The sequence below is a fragment of the Thalassophryne amazonica genome, chromosome 23 (assembly GCF_902500255.1).
Source record: "Thalassophryne amazonica chromosome 23, fThaAma1.1, whole genome shotgun sequence".
Classification (NCBI taxonomy): Eukaryota; Metazoa; Chordata; class Actinopteri; order Batrachoidiformes; family Batrachoididae; genus Thalassophryne; species Thalassophryne amazonica.
This window is the reverse complement of record NC_047125.1, coordinates 32,796,149-32,814,356: the sequence shown is the minus strand read 5'-3', so window position 1 is coordinate 32,814,356 and position 18,208 is coordinate 32,796,149. Positions and strand designations below refer to the sequence as shown.

At 42.2% G+C, this 18,208-nt stretch overlaps 1 protein-coding gene across 1 annotated transcript in view; it reads left to right on the top strand.

Annotated features, from left to right (window-relative positions):
- Positions 1 to 18,208, top strand: part of actn3b (actinin alpha 3b) — a 36,297-nt gene that overhangs the window by 15,002 nt on the left and 3,087 nt on the right. Inside the window, exons 2-15 of the mRNA XM_034163993.1 lie at positions 7,587 to 7,701; positions 7,844 to 7,963; positions 10,535 to 10,621; positions 11,233 to 11,320; positions 11,494 to 11,572; positions 11,694 to 11,775; positions 12,223 to 12,308; positions 12,474 to 12,566; positions 12,711 to 12,941; positions 13,032 to 13,179; positions 17,286 to 17,436; positions 17,501 to 17,609; positions 17,741 to 17,881; positions 17,999 to 18,181. Of these exons, the coding sequence (XP_034019884.1) occupies positions 7,587 to 7,701; positions 7,844 to 7,963; positions 10,535 to 10,621; positions 11,233 to 11,320; positions 11,494 to 11,572; positions 11,694 to 11,775; positions 12,223 to 12,308; positions 12,474 to 12,566; positions 12,711 to 12,941; positions 13,032 to 13,179; positions 17,286 to 17,436; positions 17,501 to 17,609; positions 17,741 to 17,881; positions 17,999 to 18,181 (1,713 nt within the window). The remainder of the gene's footprint in view (positions 1 to 7,586; positions 7,702 to 7,843; positions 7,964 to 10,534; positions 10,622 to 11,232; positions 11,321 to 11,493; positions 11,573 to 11,693; positions 11,776 to 12,222; positions 12,309 to 12,473; positions 12,567 to 12,710; positions 12,942 to 13,031; positions 13,180 to 17,285; positions 17,437 to 17,500; positions 17,610 to 17,740; positions 17,882 to 17,998; positions 18,182 to 18,208) is intronic.

Below are 18,208 nucleotides of genomic sequence, written 5' to 3'. Positions count from 1 at the left end.
GATGGGCAATTCTACGGTAACGGAATTACAATCTGAGCTAATCTGTCATGGTTAGATGCCATATGTCCAGATTTTTCTGCTGTTGTAATTCCGTTACCATTGAATTGCCCTTCTGTCCCTGTGGCATGTTTCTCTGGACATGATTCAGTGTGCAGGTGCCCCAGTGTGGAGTACCGCAGCAGCTGGAAAAGGCCAAGAGGATGCCCATGTCTCAGACATGTAGATGGTTACTTTTGGGAGGTGGTGCTGGACCATTTGTTTGCCTGGGTGGTTGCCGTCCAGGACAGAAAAGAGGTTCTGTGGTGATGGATGGAATTTCAATATATATATATATTTTAATCTTGCAGTGTCCATGTCCAATCTCAGAACATCGGCACTGAATCAGATCAAGACATTTTTTTACTTTCTTAATGGGTTGCTGAGCTCAAGTGCATACAATGGATTGACTTTTGTGTACTTGCAGTGTGTCCGGTGCATATTGTCTTGTAAAATTGGCATATTGGAACTTGGTATTGGCAGATACTCGGCATGAAAGTACCCACACTGGAATCTAGTTTAAAAAGAAACTGCTTCTGTAGACGCAGTAATGATCATGCTTGGGGAATCAGTGTGAAACACTTCCTCATCAGTTCTGTTATTGTGTACTGATTGTAATCATCAAAAAGGTCCACATATACTCAACAAAAATATAAATGCAACACTTTAGTTTTGCTCCCATTTTGTATGAGATGAACTCAAAAAATCTAAAACTTTTTCCACATACACAATATCACCATTTCCCTCAAATATTGTTCACAAACCAGTCTAAATCTGTGATAGTGAGCACTTCTCCTTTGCTGAGATAATCCATCCCACCTCACAGGTGTGCCATATCAAGATGCTGATTAGACACCATGATTAGTGCACAGGTGTGCCTTAGTCTGCCCACAATAAAAGGCCACTCTGAAAGGTGCAGTTTTATCACACAGCACAATGCCACAGATGTCGCAAGATTTGAGGGAGCGTGCAATTGGCATGCTGACAGCAGGAATGTCAACCAGAGCTGTTGCTCATGTATTGAATGTTCATTTCTCTACCATAAGCCGTCTCCAAAGGCGTTTCAGAGAATTTGGTAGTACATCCAACCAGCCTCACAACCGCAGACCACGTGTAACCACACCAGCCCAGGACCTCCACATCCAGCATGTTCACCTCCAAGATCGTCTGAGACCAGCCACTCGGGCTGCTGAAACAATCGGTTTGCATAACCAAAGAATTTCTGCACAAACTGTCAGAAACCGTCTCAGGGAAGCTCATCTGCATGCTCGTCGTCCTCATCGGGGTCTCGACCTGACTCCAGTACGTCGTCGTAACCGACTTGAGTGGGCAAATGCTCACATTCGCTGGCGTTTGGCACGTTGGAGAGGTGTTCTTTTCACGGTGTTGCACTGCATGAGGCAAATGGTGGTCACACCAGATACTGACTGGTATCCCCCCATGAAACAAAACTGCACCTTTCAGAGTGGCCTTTTATTGTGGACAGTCTAAGGCACACCTGTGCACTAACATTGGTGTCTAATCAGCATCTTGATATGGCACACCTGTGAGGTGGGATGGATTATCTCAGCAAAGAAATGCTCACTATCACAGATTTAGACTGGTTTGTGAACATATTTGGGGAAATGGTGATATTGTGTATGTGGAAAAAGTTTTAGATCTTTGAGTTCATCCATACAAAAATTGGGAGCAAAACCAAAAAGCGTTACTTTATATTTTTGTTGAGTGTATGTAGATCAGTGGTGTCCAAAGTATTCCGGAAAGGGCCAAGAGGGGGGCAGGTTCCCTTTGCCGCCACTGCCTCCAGCAGGTGATTTCACTGATGAACTCATCCATCTGCTCAGTGATGTGAATCAGTGAATCACCTTCTGGAGTTAGTGGCTGCAAGCGGGAACCTGCCTCCCTCTTGTGCCCTGTTCCGGATACTTTGGACACCACTGAATAGAGTTTTCATTACTCCCTGAGTTCTGGTTGTACCGGATTTAACTTTGAGGCGGTACTGGTTGTGCATGGATTAACTCTGAGCGGTACTGGTTGTGCACAGATTTAACTCTGAGGCGGTACTGGTTGTACATCAGTTTGAGGAGTGCTGACAGAAGTGCGTGTTCTCCTCAGGGTCCGGTGGTAATTTGAATCTGTGAGGAATGTTTGGTGATGTCCTTCCACAAGTGCTGCCAGCATTTGATTTTTGCTTTGGACTTTACGTGTATGACTCAAGTGATATGCAAAGAATAAATCTGAAACAGATTCAGAAAATAAATATGGAAATGTAAAAGAGATTAAATAATAAAAAGGTATAGAAGAATAAATATATACAATATAATCTATCCTGCATGATTTGTTGTCTGATGTATTATGTCAGTGGACTGCTCAGCGGAAGTAAAACATATCTGACAAATTAAACATAAGGCTGTAGACTTTTTTTTTTCGATTTGATTTTAGTCCATCTGCAGTTTCTGTGTTGACTATTGTATTGGGGTGTGTGTGTGTGTAGGTGTTTTAAATTTTACTCTGTCCTTTTCCAGTAGAACAACCACAAGAAATATGTCAGCGTTATTGCTGCGTGTTTCGAGCAGGGACTAAACAAAGCAGGTCTGAGAGAATCAGAATGAACACAGTTAAAAACTTTATGTGCATTTAAGGTGATGCATTGGGACTTTTATTTAAGCTAAGTGGATGTGAAAGAATGAGTTTGCAAGCTTAATGATCAGAGCTAAAGCAAATGTGTTCCATCATGTGCACACAAGATGATTCTCTGAGATGCTTCAGTCTGATGATTATGGACTTCATAAATGAATTACAATTGATGTTTCTTTCTCAAGTACATTTCTACACGATGCACTGCAGAACTGGTCATTGAAAAGCTCACATTAAGAATAAGTCGTGCGTTTATACTCCGTGGCAGCTTTTTTTTTTTTTTTTTTTTTTTTCTCTTTTTTTTTTAATGACCAGATTTCAAATGTACTGAAATCCTCAGTATATATGGCTGTAGATGGATGTCTGTGGGCAGTGGTGAATGCTACACAAGCCTATTTCACTTTTTGGGAAGCCCCCAAGCAGATTGTTTTTGTTTGCGACTGTGTTCATTGTAAATGCTGCAAAGTTCGAAAATGTTAAACTTGTTTAACTACAGTAGTATTTTAGAAAGCTTTGTTCTGTAGCTAACGTTAGCTAACCCCTGTGCTGTCTGCATTAAATTCCAAGTTGAGTATCACAGAGTTTAATGGCTGCCTTCACCTTAAAATGCACATCCAGGAAGTGATCCTTTGTTTACAGTAGAATAGAAATCTAGACCTCTGACAATTTACGATCCATCTCCTGGACAAAGGCCTAAAATATAACTTTTCCATTCTGCTTTGAAAAGATTGTTTGTATGTTGATGATGCAAAACTCTGAGCTCACTGTCTGGGCTTAAACTGCTTGTTTTGTGGGGGCTGGATGTTGAACTGGCAACATAAAACAAACAGGAAATGGTCATTGCAAAGGGTTTTTTTTTTTATTTTACATGCAAAATTGTGAATTATGTCCTACAAACCCAGTTCATGTGAGGTGATAGAAGTAAAAGTTTGTGTGTGTGTGTGTGTGTGTGTGTGTGTGAGAGAGAGAGAGAGAGAGATTGGAAAGAAAAAAAAATATTGGACCTGCTTTTGTCATTTATATATAATTTTGTCCCTTGTCTTCAACCGATAATCTACAAATTTTACATTTTAATGCTTTATCAGTGTTCCTGACGGTCAGCCTGATTTATCTCTCGTCTCTCCTGGTGTTGTGTTCTGTTAGCAAATAGAAATTAGGAACATAAAAGAAAATGAAAATACTGCTGTTCCGCTTTTCATGTCCAGATGTTCAAAGTGGTTTAACTTTGACCCCCATGAGTTATATTTGCCATGTTAAATCAGTGTTCTAACGTAACACATCTGGAGCTTTGCCTTCTTAAATTGCATCCTCTAATCAGACACTTATTAACTAATCTTAGGACATCTTGGAATCTTTGAGCTGGAAATAGAGTGCTCACACTTGCTCAAGACTTCCCCTCTGAGGTCAGCAGTTGTAACTCCAGACAACCCGTGTGGTTCAGTCACCTCTTCGAAAGCCGAGTTGAGTCAATCAATCAATCAACTTTTTTCTTGTATAGCGCCAAATCACAACAAACAGTTGCCCCAAGGCGCTCCACATTGCAAGGCAAGGCCATACAATAATTATGAAACACAGTCTAACGTCTAAAGCAACATAACCAAGGGATGGTCCAGGGTCACCCGATCCAGCCCTAACTATAAGCCTTAGCGAAAAGGAAAGTTTTAAGCCTAATCTTAAAAGTAGAGAGGGTGTCTGTCTCCCTGATCTGAATTGGGAGCTGGTTCCACAGGAGAGGAGCCTGAAAGCTGAAGGCTCTGCCTCCCATTCTACTCTTACAAACCCTAGGAACTACAAGTAAGCCCGCAGTCTGAGAGCGAAGCGCTCTAATGGGGTAATATGGTACTATGAGGTCCCTAAGATAAGATGGGACCTGATTATTCAAAACCTTATAAGTAAGAAGAAGAATTTTAAATTCTATTCTAGCATTAACAGGAAGCCAATGAAGGGAGGCCAACACGGGTGAGATATGCTCTCTCCTGCTAGTCCCCGTCAGTACTCTAGCTGCAGCATTCTGAACCAACTGAAGGCTTTTTAGGGAACTTTTAGGACAACCTGATAATAATGAATTACAATAGTCCAGCCTTGAGAATGTTGAGTGACATTAAGAGTTCTGAGCCTGTTTGAAGGACCGTTATATACGTGTGTGTGTGTGTGTTTCTTTGTTTGTACAGTTCAGCTGTTTTGAGGGTCAGCAGTCTGTTCTTCTTTGTGGTGAGTGTAGTTATGACAGGCATTCAGCTGGGCTGCCGGAGCCTCATTTTACAAGATGAACCTGCAAAATGCCCCAGCTGAGCCAGGCCAGACCAACAGGTGCGGACTGGAGGGATGATGTCAGGGTGAAGGGTGACTGACTTCATGCCATTGACCACCGCAGGCTTTAAAACAAACCCACAGGATAAGATCACGGCACATTACAGGTCAAGCAGATTAGAAATAATCATCTCAGCTGTCACAGGTATGAATGTTAATCATTTTTTTATTTGTTTTTTACTCCTGTGTGCCACTGCTGGTTATTTTAGATTGAATGAATTTGCCTCATTAATCAGATGTCAGACCGTCACCTTTTGACTTTGACCACAGCCAGTTCGGTTACAAATGGCCCTCCTTTGATGTCAGTGAGCTGGCACGGCCTCCCCAGCTCGTCTTTCCCACACTTTCTCGAGTTTATGGTTTTAAATCTGACTATATTCTTGAATTCATTCCTTCCTGCTCCTCTGTCGGTCCTGGACTCTTACAGTTCACCTCAGGAATCCTGCCATCTCAGCTGTCCGGCGGTGTCTCATAGCAACCCGATTTAGCCTCCTCCACCTCCTCCTTTCATTGCAACACTTTTCAGCCCCCCCCCCCCCCCCCCCCCCCCCTCACCTCCTCTTTTCTATCCCCTCACCTCCTCGGTCCTGCCTCACACACCTCCTTGCCTCCTTTCCTGCTTGGCCCGGTGGCCTGTGTGTGCTGGATTAGGAGTCTTTCTAAATTTGGTAATGCGTGGCAAAGGAGACAGCACCTGCTGCAACCCCGGTCGGTTGGACAGGCGGCCTCATCTCCTCTCCAGGCCCTAACATCAAATTACACCCGGGCCTGGGCATTCCTGTTACTCATCTCTCTCCTAAACTTCTCTTCCCCTCTTTTTACGCACTCACGTTCACTTTTAGGTCGGTCAAACATGCAGTGCAAAACATCTTCGCCGGTGCCTCTCATGCACTGTCACTGTGCAGATGTTATGAAGCTGAGTCATTAAAGTTACCTAATCAGAGGAGCACCTGTAGCTCTCATGATTCCATGATTTACATTTTAAGACACAAGTCACATTATTTAGGTCTTGACAGTGGCTGCAGTACCAGGTTACACACAAAGGTTTGATCCATTTGGTTTGAAAATTGAAATGTTCAGAATTTTAAGTTTATAACTCTAATTTCATGAACATATTAGTTCTTCCTCCTGAAGTTGATCTGACCTGGTGGTTTTGTCCTTTTGAAAATGCTTGAGGTTTTATTTCTTTGCACTGCCCCTAGTGGTCAGAATGATGAATATTGCCTTTGTTGTCTTAAATTAAATCCCACTTTTATTATTAAAGATTCTGTTAAAATTAGTGTGTATACCAGTGATACTGTATTTTCTAGAGTAGAAGTTGTGGATTGTTTATTTATTTACTAGTCCTGCTACTTATACTGAGGAAAAAAAACAGTATACTAGGATTTTTTTTTTTTCCACAAGTAAGAAAAACCTAGCCTGTGGCAAAAATGTGTAAATGTGCAAAGCAGTAGAATACAATTCATAATCTCATTTACCAGTTAATCCAGTGAAACTGTGGTTGAAGTAACAACCAGGAGAAAGGTAACGAAATGATACCAAAAGGAAAAAGACCTGCAGTCGGGTGATCATATGTTGATGCATCCACAACACGACAGCTGTCCAAAGTCCTGGATAGCAACCACCTATGCAGACAGCCAGTTAATCACCACCCGTGTATCTGTCTGCTGCAGCCAGGTGAAATGTGCCCTGAAATACTGAGGTAGCTGATGTTTTCTCACAGTGCAAGTTAGTGCAAAGAAGCAATGCAGATAGCACTTTAAAGCCACCTTCTTCCTGTGTCCAGTGACATAAATCCACAGCTGACGGACGTGGATGCGTTCACGGTTCAAAATGTGCACCCACATACGTGTACATTTTGATTTCTGTAGTTTTTTTTTTTTTTTCTTCTTCTTCTTCACTCTGCCATGAAGTAAATTTATGCAGTCACCTTCCCAGCACAAACCTTGTGTTGCTGCGCAGTCTTTCTCTCCTCACTACACCCACACCATCATCTCTAGTTATTCAGCTCATGTCTTTATTCTGTTTCCGTGCACCCACACAGCTCCAGCCCTGGCAAAGTTTTCACTCTGCAGTAACAGCATTAACACATGTAGCACATCCACACATGCAGTTAAATACCACCAACACAATTCAGTCACTTATCGATGGCACAGCCTGATGTACGTAAGTAGCTGGATTGTTCCAGACGCTGCCATGACACAGTTTTCCAGCAGACCAAAAGCAGCCGATCTGGCTGAGAGATTTTCACAGTATCGTCATCTCATGGAGGCTTTTACTCTGAAATCATTCATCTCCACTTTGTGTAAGTTGTAACTGACTTTCTGTGATGTACCGGGACTGTGGAGTCAGCAGCATCTGTCAGACTGACAGAGACATTGCTGTGGGTGTCTGTCAGCAGCCGCAGTGATCATAGAGGTCACCAACTGCACTCTCCAGTGTGGAGCCTGTTGTGTCGTGTGTGTGTGTGTGATTTGTGTCGTCGTGGGACAGGTAATGTCCTCCTTGTCTCTTGTTGCCTGAGGATTGCTAACTTTGCCTTCAGAGTTGACAGACCGACAGTTATCTAAAACCTTCTCATTCTTTGCTTGTGTGTCTCTTAGACCTTCACAGCTTGGTGCAACTCCCACTTGAGGAAGGCTGGCACACAGATCGAGAACATTGAAGAGGATTTCAGAAATGGCCTCAAACTCATGTTGCTGCTGGAGGTCATATCAGGTGGATCCCATCAGCATGTCCAGTGGCATTTAAAAAAAAAATAAAAATCTGACATTAATTGAGGCTGTGAGCTAAAGACTTTAGACTTTTTAAAGGGTAAATAAAACCACAATATAAATGTAAACAATTGTTGTTTTCATAGGTGAGAGGCTGCCAAAACCTGACAAAGGCAAGATGCGTTTCCACAAGATTGCCAACGTGAACAAAGCTCTGGACTTCATTTGCAGCAAAGGAGTCAAACTCGTGTCTATTGGTGCTGAAGGTGAGTTCATTTACTGCACAGTGAACCACATGGTGCTGCACCGTTATTGTCCCCTGACTAATACACCAAGGTTGGACCTGATTTGCATTTCTTAAACCTGTTGTGAGCACCAGATGGCCAAAGTTCAGTGTCAATCAATCAATCAATCAATCAATTTTTTTATATAGCGCCAAATCACAACAAACAGTTGCCCCAAGGCGCTTTATATTGTAAGGCAAGGCCATACAATAATTATGTAAAACCCCAACGGTCAAAACGACCCCCTGTGAGCAAGCACTTGGCTACAGTGGGAAGGAAAAACTCCCTTTTAACAGGAAGAAACCTCCAGCAGAACCAGGCTCAGGGAGGGGCAGTCTTCTGCTGGGACTGGTTGGGGCTGAGGGAGAGAACCAGGAAAAAGACATGCTGTGGAGGGGAGCAGAGATCGATCACTAATGATTAAATGCAGAGTGGTGCATACAGAGCAAAAAGAGAAAGAAACAGTGCATCATGGGAACCCCCCAGCAGTTTACGTCTATAGCAGCATAACTAAGGGATGGTTCAGGGTCACCTGATCCAGCCCTAACTATAAGCTTTAGCAAAAAGGAAAGTTTTAAGCCTAATCTTGAAAGTAGAGAGGGTGTCTGTCTCCCTGATCTGAATTGGGAGCTGGTTCCACAGGAGAGGAGCCTGAAAGCTGAAGGCTCTGCCTCCCATTCTACTCTTACAAACCCTAGGAACTACAAGTAAGCCTGCAGTCTGAGAGCGAAGCGCTCTATTGGGGTGATATGGTACTACGAGGTCCCTAAGATAAGATGGGACCTGATTATTCAAAACCTTATAAGTAAGAAGAAGAATTTTAAATTCTATTCTAGAATTAACAGGAAGCCAATGAAGAGAGGCCAATATGGGTGAGATATGCTCTCTCCTTCTAGTCCCCGTCAGTACTCTAGCTGCAGCATTTTGAATTAACTGAAGGCTTTTTAGGGAACTTTTAGGACAACCTGATAATAATTACAATAGTCCAGCCTAGAGGAAATGAATGCATGAATTAGTTTTTCAGCATCAGAGACAAGACCTTTCTGATTTTAGAGATATTGCGTAAATGCAAAAAAGCAGTCCTACATATTTGTTTAATATGCGCTTTGAATGACATATCCTGATCAAAAATGACTCCAAGATTTCTCACAGTATTACTAGAGGTCAGGGTAATGCCATCCAGAGTAAGGATCTGGTTAGACACCATGTTTCTAAGATTTGTGGGGCCAAGTACAATAACTTCAGTTTTATCTGAGTTTAAAAGCAGGAAATTAGAGGTCATCCATGTCTTTATGTCTGTAAGACAATCCTGCAGTTTAGCTAATTGGTGTGTGTCCTCTGGCTTCATGGATAGATAAAGCTGGGTATCATCTGCGTAACAATGAAAATTTAAGCAATACCATCTAATAATACTGCCTAAGGGAAGCATGTATAAAGTGAATAAAATTGGTCCTAGCACAGAACCTTGTGGAACTCCATAATTAACTTTAGTCTGTGAAGAAGATTCCCCATTTACATGATGTCAGAATTCATCTGGCTGGAAACAAGAAAGTCACAGTCAAGTTTGTTCTTAATTCTACAGGCGATGTGTCGTCTTTATTGAAGTAAATAACAACCAAACGCTGGGAGTGTTTATTGTCCTGTCAAATATACAAAAGTAGGAGCGGGTTTGAATCTTGTCCTTTCAAGGCTTTGCTTCCTTTGTCCTCTAAAACTCTGGGTTAGAGAAGATGCCAAGAAAAAAAATATATGAAGAAAAGAAGAGAGTAGTTAGGTTATCAAACTTAACAGCCACACAGAGCTCCTACAGGTTTAAAACAGTCTAAAAATGCCTGTTTCATGATGTTTTTCATCCAGATGTTAAGGTCCTGGTGGCATATTTTAAAATGAAATGGTCTCAGGTTCATGTTCTGCAAAACAGTAAAAGTGAATATTTTACTTTAATTTATGGAATAAGAGTTGCTTACTACAAGTATCATTTTTTTATATATATCACTGACAGTTTTACACTGTTTGTTTATATATATATATATATATATATATATATATATATATATATATATACCTCCCCCACCACCACACCTAAAGTTTCTGGAACCACCCTTGGGGCCCAGGGGGCACCCTTACACCGTGCTTAGACCCAAACTTGTCAGTTTTGCATGACTGAAATTCAAAATTTTTAAGCCAAACCGTAATAAACATGTTCTGGACCCGACTTTGCTCGTTGCATTGTGTGAATTTTTTCAGGGTGTTGAAGTACAGTGTTGATTAAAAGTGCTGAGGAACAAAGAGGCCGTGCGCTCGGATGCAGCAGCTGCGGGCTTCGTATTGGGGACTCGTAGAAACGCAGCTCATCGCAACACTTTAAAAAAGCCATTTATCAGTTCTTACACTGGCTTCACTTTAATCGTAGTGCAGATTCTCTCTGAGCCTTCGGGTCTCAAGCAGTTCAGTTTGTTTCAGCTGCAGTGGCTTCAAAGAGCAGTTCAGCAAGGCGCCCACTGAAAATGTAACCTTGGTCACGAGCCGGGGTGTGTTGTTGTTGTTTTGCAGAAATTGTTGACGGAAATGTGAAGATGACCCTTGGTATGATATGGACCATCATCCTGCGATTCGCCATTCAGGACATCTCTGTGGAAGGTGTGTGTTCAGATCAACAATGTCAAACATTCATTTTGGTCCAGTAAGTGTCTCAGTTCACTGCCAGTTTTATTCTTCATGTTTCCACACAAGAAAAAAAAAAAAAAACACTTCAGTAGGTTTTGAAACTCTTCCTATGAACTCTTACTTGAGCTTCCTGACATTTTATTCAGACTGATTATCAGTAAATTCTCATCCTATTCTGTAGGTTTTACAGACAGTTGTTCTATCCTGGTTGCCCCCCCCCCCCCCCCCCCGTGTCACTGACTCTCACATTCTGTTCAGCTGTCTGTGACCTTCAGATGTCCTCTAAAAAGTTTTATTATTCCTTCGCTTTGTCTTCTGCTCTTACATAACACTGGAGTGACATCTGCACAGGCAGAAACAGTCAAACAATTTACATGATGGACCTTCTTTAGAAAAGTTTTTTTTTTTTTTTGTTTTGTTTTTTTTACTTTATCATCCACTTTACATTCATTGTATATTCCTCTGTCTCGACCGAAGTCATCATCTTCTCATCATCATCATCTCTTTGTCTCTTTTTTTTTTTTGACACTGTGCTGAAATCACTCTGCTTAAATGAAATGTTTTGTTTTTTTTCTTTACTGCAGAGACTTCTGCGAAGGAGGGTCTGTTGTTGTGGTGCCAGAGGAAGACTGCCCCCTACAGGAACGTCAACGTGCAGAACTTCCACATTAGGTGGGTGTGCAGCGCCAGATTCAGGCAGTAAAGGGAACTGCAGTCACTTTTATCTCCGTGCTTCCTCTTCCTAAGTTACTGCTTTTCTTGTCTTCCTGTTTAAATCCATGCAGTGTTTTTCCTTTTTCACTCGTTTCTTCCCTTCTTTCTCTTGGTATTTGTCCCATTCTCAGCTGGAAGGACGGCCTGGCTCTGTGCGCCCTCATCCACAGACACAGACCTGACCTCATTGACTATTCCAAACTGAGAAAGGTTTTCTTCCTCTCATCTTTTCTTTATGATTTTCATTTGTCTTTTCTAAGTTTAACTTCTGTGTGTCTCCGCCTTGTGTGAGACTCACTGGCTGTCTCTCAGTAACTGTATTCGTGTGCAGGATGATCCAATCGGGAACCTGAACACTGCCTTCGAGGTGGCTGAAAAGTACCTGGACATCCCCAAGATGCTTGATGCTGAAGGTGAGGCTCTTTATGAAGATGAGTCGCCGCAGTAACCGAGCGCTGACACACACTATCCATCACCTCCACATGGACGAGAAAAATAACGACAAACCATTATTACCTCCCAGAGCTTTATGATGTCACAGCTCTTAAAGAGGCAAACATGTACCCGCAATCTAGTCCTTTCAGTCATGACCCAACCCTCATGACCATAGGTGAGAGTAGGAACAAAGATTGACCAGTAGATCGAGAGCTTCGCCTTTTGGCTCTGCTCCCTTTTCTTCACAACAGTTGTTACACCCCTGCTGCACCGAATCTCCGGCCAATCTCACGCTTCATTGTCCCCTCACTCATGAACAAGACACCGAGGTAAAGGACACCAAGTGAAGGAGTTCAAATACCTCGAACTCCTTCACTTGGGGCATATTTATGTTGATTTCAAATTTTTATTTTCTCCTCACCCAGATATTGTGAACACACCCAAACCTGATGAGAAGGCCATCATGACCTATGTGTCATGCTTCTACCATGCCTTTGCCGGCGCTGAGCAGGTGAAATGTCGTTGTTTTTGTTGAACGTGTGCCGTATGACTGTGTACTACACATTACCAGGTGTCACACAAAACATTGCTAATGAATGACCGGGAGAGACATGGGATCTCACAGTCATAACATGAATGTAATTTGTGTGTAAATTGTGGTTTTGTTCCCTCGCAGGCGGAGACGGCTGCCAACCGTATCTGCAAAGTGCTGGCTGTCAACCAGGAGAATGAGAAACTGATGGAGGAGTACGAGAAACTGGCCAGCGAGGTGAGAAACGGCGCCAACCAAATACTTTGTGCGCATTCTGCCCTTTAACAGTACGGTAATGTTCAGCTTAGATTTGTCTGTAAATGGATGTTCGTTATATAGAAATGAAGGCAGTATACAGAAATACTGTGTGTGCCTCTGCAGCTGCTGGAGTGGATCCGCCGCACCATCCCCTGGCTGGAGAACCGCGTGGCAGAGCAGACCATGCGTGCCATGCAGCAGAAGCTGGAAGATTTCCGTGACTACCGCCGCATCCACAAACCGCCTCGTGTGCAGGAGAAATGTCAGCTGGAGATCAACTTCAACACCCTGCAGACCAAACTGAGGCTCAGCAACAGGCCTGCCTTCATGCCCTCTGAGGGCAAGATGGTGTCGGTGAGCACCAGTTTTCGTGAAGGCCGACGTCACTTACACATTCCTGTCTGTAGCACGTCATGGCAATAGTGATGCCTCTCCGTCATACAGGATATTGCTAACGCCTGGAAGGGTTTGGAGCAAGTGGAGAAAGGCTACGAGGAATGGCTGCTGACTGAGATCCGCCGCCTGGAGAGACTCGATCACCTCGCTGAGAAGTTCAAGCAGAAATGTGGCATGCACGAGGCTTGGACTGCAGGTACGGACTAATAGAGAGCGTGCACGAGGCTTGGACTGCAGGTATGAACTAATGGGCAGGTATGAACTAATGGAGAGTGTGCACGAGGCTGCAGGTTTGAACTAACTGAGCTCGTGCATGAGGCCTGGACTGCAGGTACAAACTAATGGAGAGTGTGCACGAGGCTACAGGTTTGAACTAACTGAGATCATGCACAAGGCTTGAACTACAGGTACAAACTAATAGACAGTGGTGGGCACAGATAACCAAAAAATTAACTTCGATAACAGATAATCAGATAACTGAAAAGTTATCTTCGATAAAGATGAAACAATAAACCACCCAAAAATGTATCGGAAGTTACAGATAACCGATAACAGATAAATTCCAATATTGTCTCTGGTACATTTGCAACTACAACCCCTGGCAAAAATGATGGAATCACCGGCCTCGGAGGATGTTCATTCAGTTTTTTAATTTTGTAGAAAAAAAGCAGATCACAGACATGACATAAAACTAAAGTCATTTCAAATGGCAACTTTCTGGCTTTAAGAAACACTAAAAGAAATCAGGAAAAAAAAATTGTGGCAGTCAGTAACGGTTACTTTTTTAGACCAAGCAGAGGGAAAAAAATATGGAATCACTCAATTCTGAGGAAAAAATTATGGAATCATGAAAAACAAAAGAACACTCCAACACATCACTAGTATTTTGTTGCACCACCTCTGGCTTTTATAACAGCTTGCAGTCTCTGAGGCATGGACTTAATGAGTGACAAACAGTACTCTTCATCAATCTGGCTCCAACTTTCTCTGATTGCTGTTGCCAGATCAGCTTTGCAGGTTGGAGCCTTGTCATGGACCATTTTCTTCAACTTCCACCAAAGATTTTCAATTGGATTAAGATCTGGACTATTTGCAGGCCATAACATTGACCCTATGTGTCTTTTTGCAAGGAATGTTTTCACAGTTTTTGCTCTATGGCAAGATGCATTATCATCTTGAAAAATGATTTCATCATCCCCAAACATCCTTTCAATTGATGGGATAAGAAAAGTGTCCAAAATATCAACGTAAACTTGTGCATTTATTGATGATGTAATGACAGCCATCTCCCCAGTGCCTTTACCTGACATGCAGCCCCATATCATCAATGACTGTGGAAATTTACATCTTCTCTTCAGGCAGTCATCTTTATAAATCTCGTTGGAAAGGCACCAAACAAAAGTTCCAGCATCATCACCTTGCCCAATGCAGATTCGAGCTTCATCACTGAATATGACTTTCATCCAGTCATCCACAGTCCACAATTGCTTTTCCTTAGCCCATTGTAACCTTGTTTTTTTCTGTTTAGGTGTTAATAATGGCTTTCGTTTAGCTTTTCTGTATGTAAATCCCATTTCCTTTAGGCGGTTTCTTACAGTTCGGTCACAGACGTTGACTCCAGTTTCCTCCCATTCGTTCCTCATTTGTTTTGTTGTGCATTTTCGATTTTTGAGACATATTGCTTTAAGTTTTTCTGTCTTGACGCTTTGTCTTCCTTGGTCTACCAGTATGTTTGCCTTTAACAACCTTCCCATGTTGTTTGCATTTGGTCCAGAGTTTAGACACAGCTGACTGTGAACAACCAACATATTTTGCAACACTGCGTGATGATTTACCCTCTTTTAAGAGTTTGATAATCCTCTCCTTTGTTTCAATTGACATCTCTCGTGTTGGAGCCATGATTCATGTCAGTCCACTTGGTGCAACAGCTCTCCAAGGTGTGATCACTCCTTTTTAGATGCAGACTAACGAGCAGATCTGATCTGATGCAGGTGTTAGTTTTGGGGATGAAAATTTACAGGGTGATTCCATAATTTTTTCCTCAGAATTGAGTGAGTCCATATTTTTTTTTTTCCCTCTGCTTGGTCTAAAAAAGTAACCGTTACTGACTGCCACAATTTTTGTCCTGATTTCTTAAAGCCAGAAAGTTGCCATTTGAAATGACTTTAGTTTTGTGTCATGTCTGTGATCTGCTTTTTTTTCTACAAAATTAAACAACTGAATGAACATCCTCCGAGGCAGGTGATTCCATAATTTTGCCAGGGGTTGTATTAGTAAAATGAATTTAAGTTTTAATGCCACAATAACTTCTCCTAATATTAAAAGTAACAACAGATCCCTCTGAGACCACACTTTTGTCTTTGAACATTCTGCCCCTGCTAGAAGCTCTTGTTTACTACAGAGCTCCCAACACAGAGGCACCCTGCGAGCAGCCCTAAAGCCAGCTGTCTATCAATTACAACACTCCGGTCAGGCGGAGGTCTTGAAAAATAGTCATGGTTTTGATTTATAAATAACATTAATACAGATAGAATAACTCCATTAATGTCAATTGTCATTTGTACAAAGTTAAAATATAACATATCTTTTAATGTTGAATAATGCACTAATTCTGAGGTTTAGTAACAAACACAGACAAATCGCAAAGCATTCTGGGTAAAAGTGCCTCTGCTAAACACCGATTGGCTCAGTCATTCATTATGTAAACCAACACGTTAATATGACGTCTGTCGTGTGTTGTTCATTTTTTTATTTGTAAAAACAGGCATTTTTACGGAGCCCTGGAAGTGTCATCGCAAAATGTTTTGCATGTGGAGAGAATGTGCGCACGTTTTATGATGTTGTAAAACGTGCTTTACACTGTGCGAGATGATTTTTGATGCAGGAATTTTTGGACCGTGTCCTGCATCGTGTAGTGTACATGGAGTAACAAGCTTTAACATCTCACAACCACCTCCTGATCGCGATCGTATGGTCGAATGAAAATCAAACCTGTTTGATATTATTCTGGTCAGCTGTCGTGAGGTTATCCTCCTACTGAAAAGCTACAAGCATCTAACTGCTCGCACTGTGCCTGTGCAAACACTGCAGAGCTGTCTTGTAATGTTATTATTATTATTATTTTTTTTGCTGTTGTTTTGTTTTTAAACTTCATTTAAAAAAAAAAAAAAAAAGCCATTTGCAAAGCCAAAAAGTTGATTTGACAATCATCTGATATAACCGGGGTCAAAACAAATACAAGACTGCCATCTACTGGTTCTCAGCTGCTTAGTACTTAGGGCTTATACTGCTATGAACACTACTGGCCAGTAGATGGCAGTAGAGGCCTTGAAAACAAAATTCCAGATAATCCCTGTCTGCTACATTTAAAATGCGTGGAATTTAACAAACGCAAATACAATAACAACGTCTGTAAACCCAGAGAATATATTCAAGAGCGTTTTAGGCACTAGAGTTTAATGCTGTTGTCTGTGGAGCCTGAACAGAGTGTCTGAAATGCATTTGTCCTGTCATGAACGTGAGATTACATCATCCTACCCATAATGCACTGCTGGGCTCAGCTCACAAAACCTTAAAAATTAGCACATTACTTTAAAACTAAAACATATATGTGATATTTTCACTTTATAAAACTTCAGACATGACAGTAAGTTTAAATAACTTGTCCAAAATTAGTTTGGTAAAATTTGAACCATAAGTTAAAAATGTATGCCTCTGAATGACTTAGGCGATATTGCCAGCATATCAGTATGGTGTTAAAGGAAGTTTTTTTTTTTTTTTTTTTTTTTTTTTTTAATCACTTCTCCTTTGTCTGCAGAGGATAGAGAAGCTTTTCATAGAAGCAGCTCTCTTCTGTTTGCAGAGGGTATAACTGTACATCTGTTACAAAACTTTTAACAGGTAGTTGCTGAACTGATTTTTAATTTTAGAAATCGGTCTTAAAGTTATCGGACAAAAGTTAATCGGTCAGATAATGTTTTTTAAAGTTATCTAAAAAGATAATCCGATAATGAAAACATTAGTTTCAATAATTATCTGTTATCAGATTATCAGAACTGTGCCCACCAGAGAGTGTGCGTGAGGCTTGGACTGCAGGTACGAACTAATGGAGAACATGCACGAGGCTGCAGGTTTGAACTAACTGAGAGCGTGCACGAGGCTTGGACTGCAGGTACGAACTAATGGAGAGCGTGCACGAGGCTTGGACTGCAGGTACGAACTAATGGAGAGCGTGCACGAGGCTTGGATCTACTGCATGGTTTTGATAGGAAAAATACTATCCCTCCTCTCGGTTTTCTTCAGGTAAGGAGGACTTGCTGTCCCAGAAGGACTACGAGTCGGCCTCGCTGATGGAGATCAGAGCCCTGATGAGGAAGCACGAAGCTTTTGAGAGTGATCTTGCTGCTCACCAGGACAGAGTGGAGCAGATTGCCGCCATCGCCCAGGAGCTGAAGTAAGAACAGAATAAAACTTTTCTATTTAAAAATAGAAAACATTTAACACTGCATCTCCTGCAGTGAGCTGGACTACCACGACGCTGCCACAGTCAACGCCCGCTGTCAGGGCATCTGTGACCAGTGGGACAACCTGGGCACCCTGACCCAGAAGAGGAGGGATGCACTGGAGGTAATTTGTGGACTGCAATTTATTTATTTTTATAAAGGTCAAAGCAAATTTTGAAGTGAAGATTCAGAACCTGTGCTTGTGTCCTTGTCATCATGGTCATGTGACAATCTGTCCCCGTATGTCTGTGTCAGCGCGTGGAGAAACTGTGGGAGACTATTGACCAGCTGTACCTGGAGTTTGCCAAGAGGGCGGCACCCTTCAACAACTGGATGGACGGAGCCATGGAGGACCTGCAGGACATGTTCATTGTCCACAGCATCGAGGAGATCCAGGTTAGCGCTCAGTGCTCATCTTCTATGGATGATGGGTTGTTTGTTTGTTTTTTTTTGTTTGTTTTTCCTCAAATGCTCTGTAAAGCTCCCACTGTGTGTGTGTCTGTCTGCATGCAGAGTCTGATCACAGCTCACGACCAGTTCAAAGCTACTCTGCCTGAAGCTGACAAAGAACGCATGGCCACCATGGGCATCCACAACGAGATCCTGAAGATCGCCCAGACCTACGGCATCAAGCTGTCTGGAATCAACCCCTACACCACCCTCAGCCCACAGGACATCAACACGAAGTGGGATACTGTGAGTCCAAAGTCATCACAGTGCACA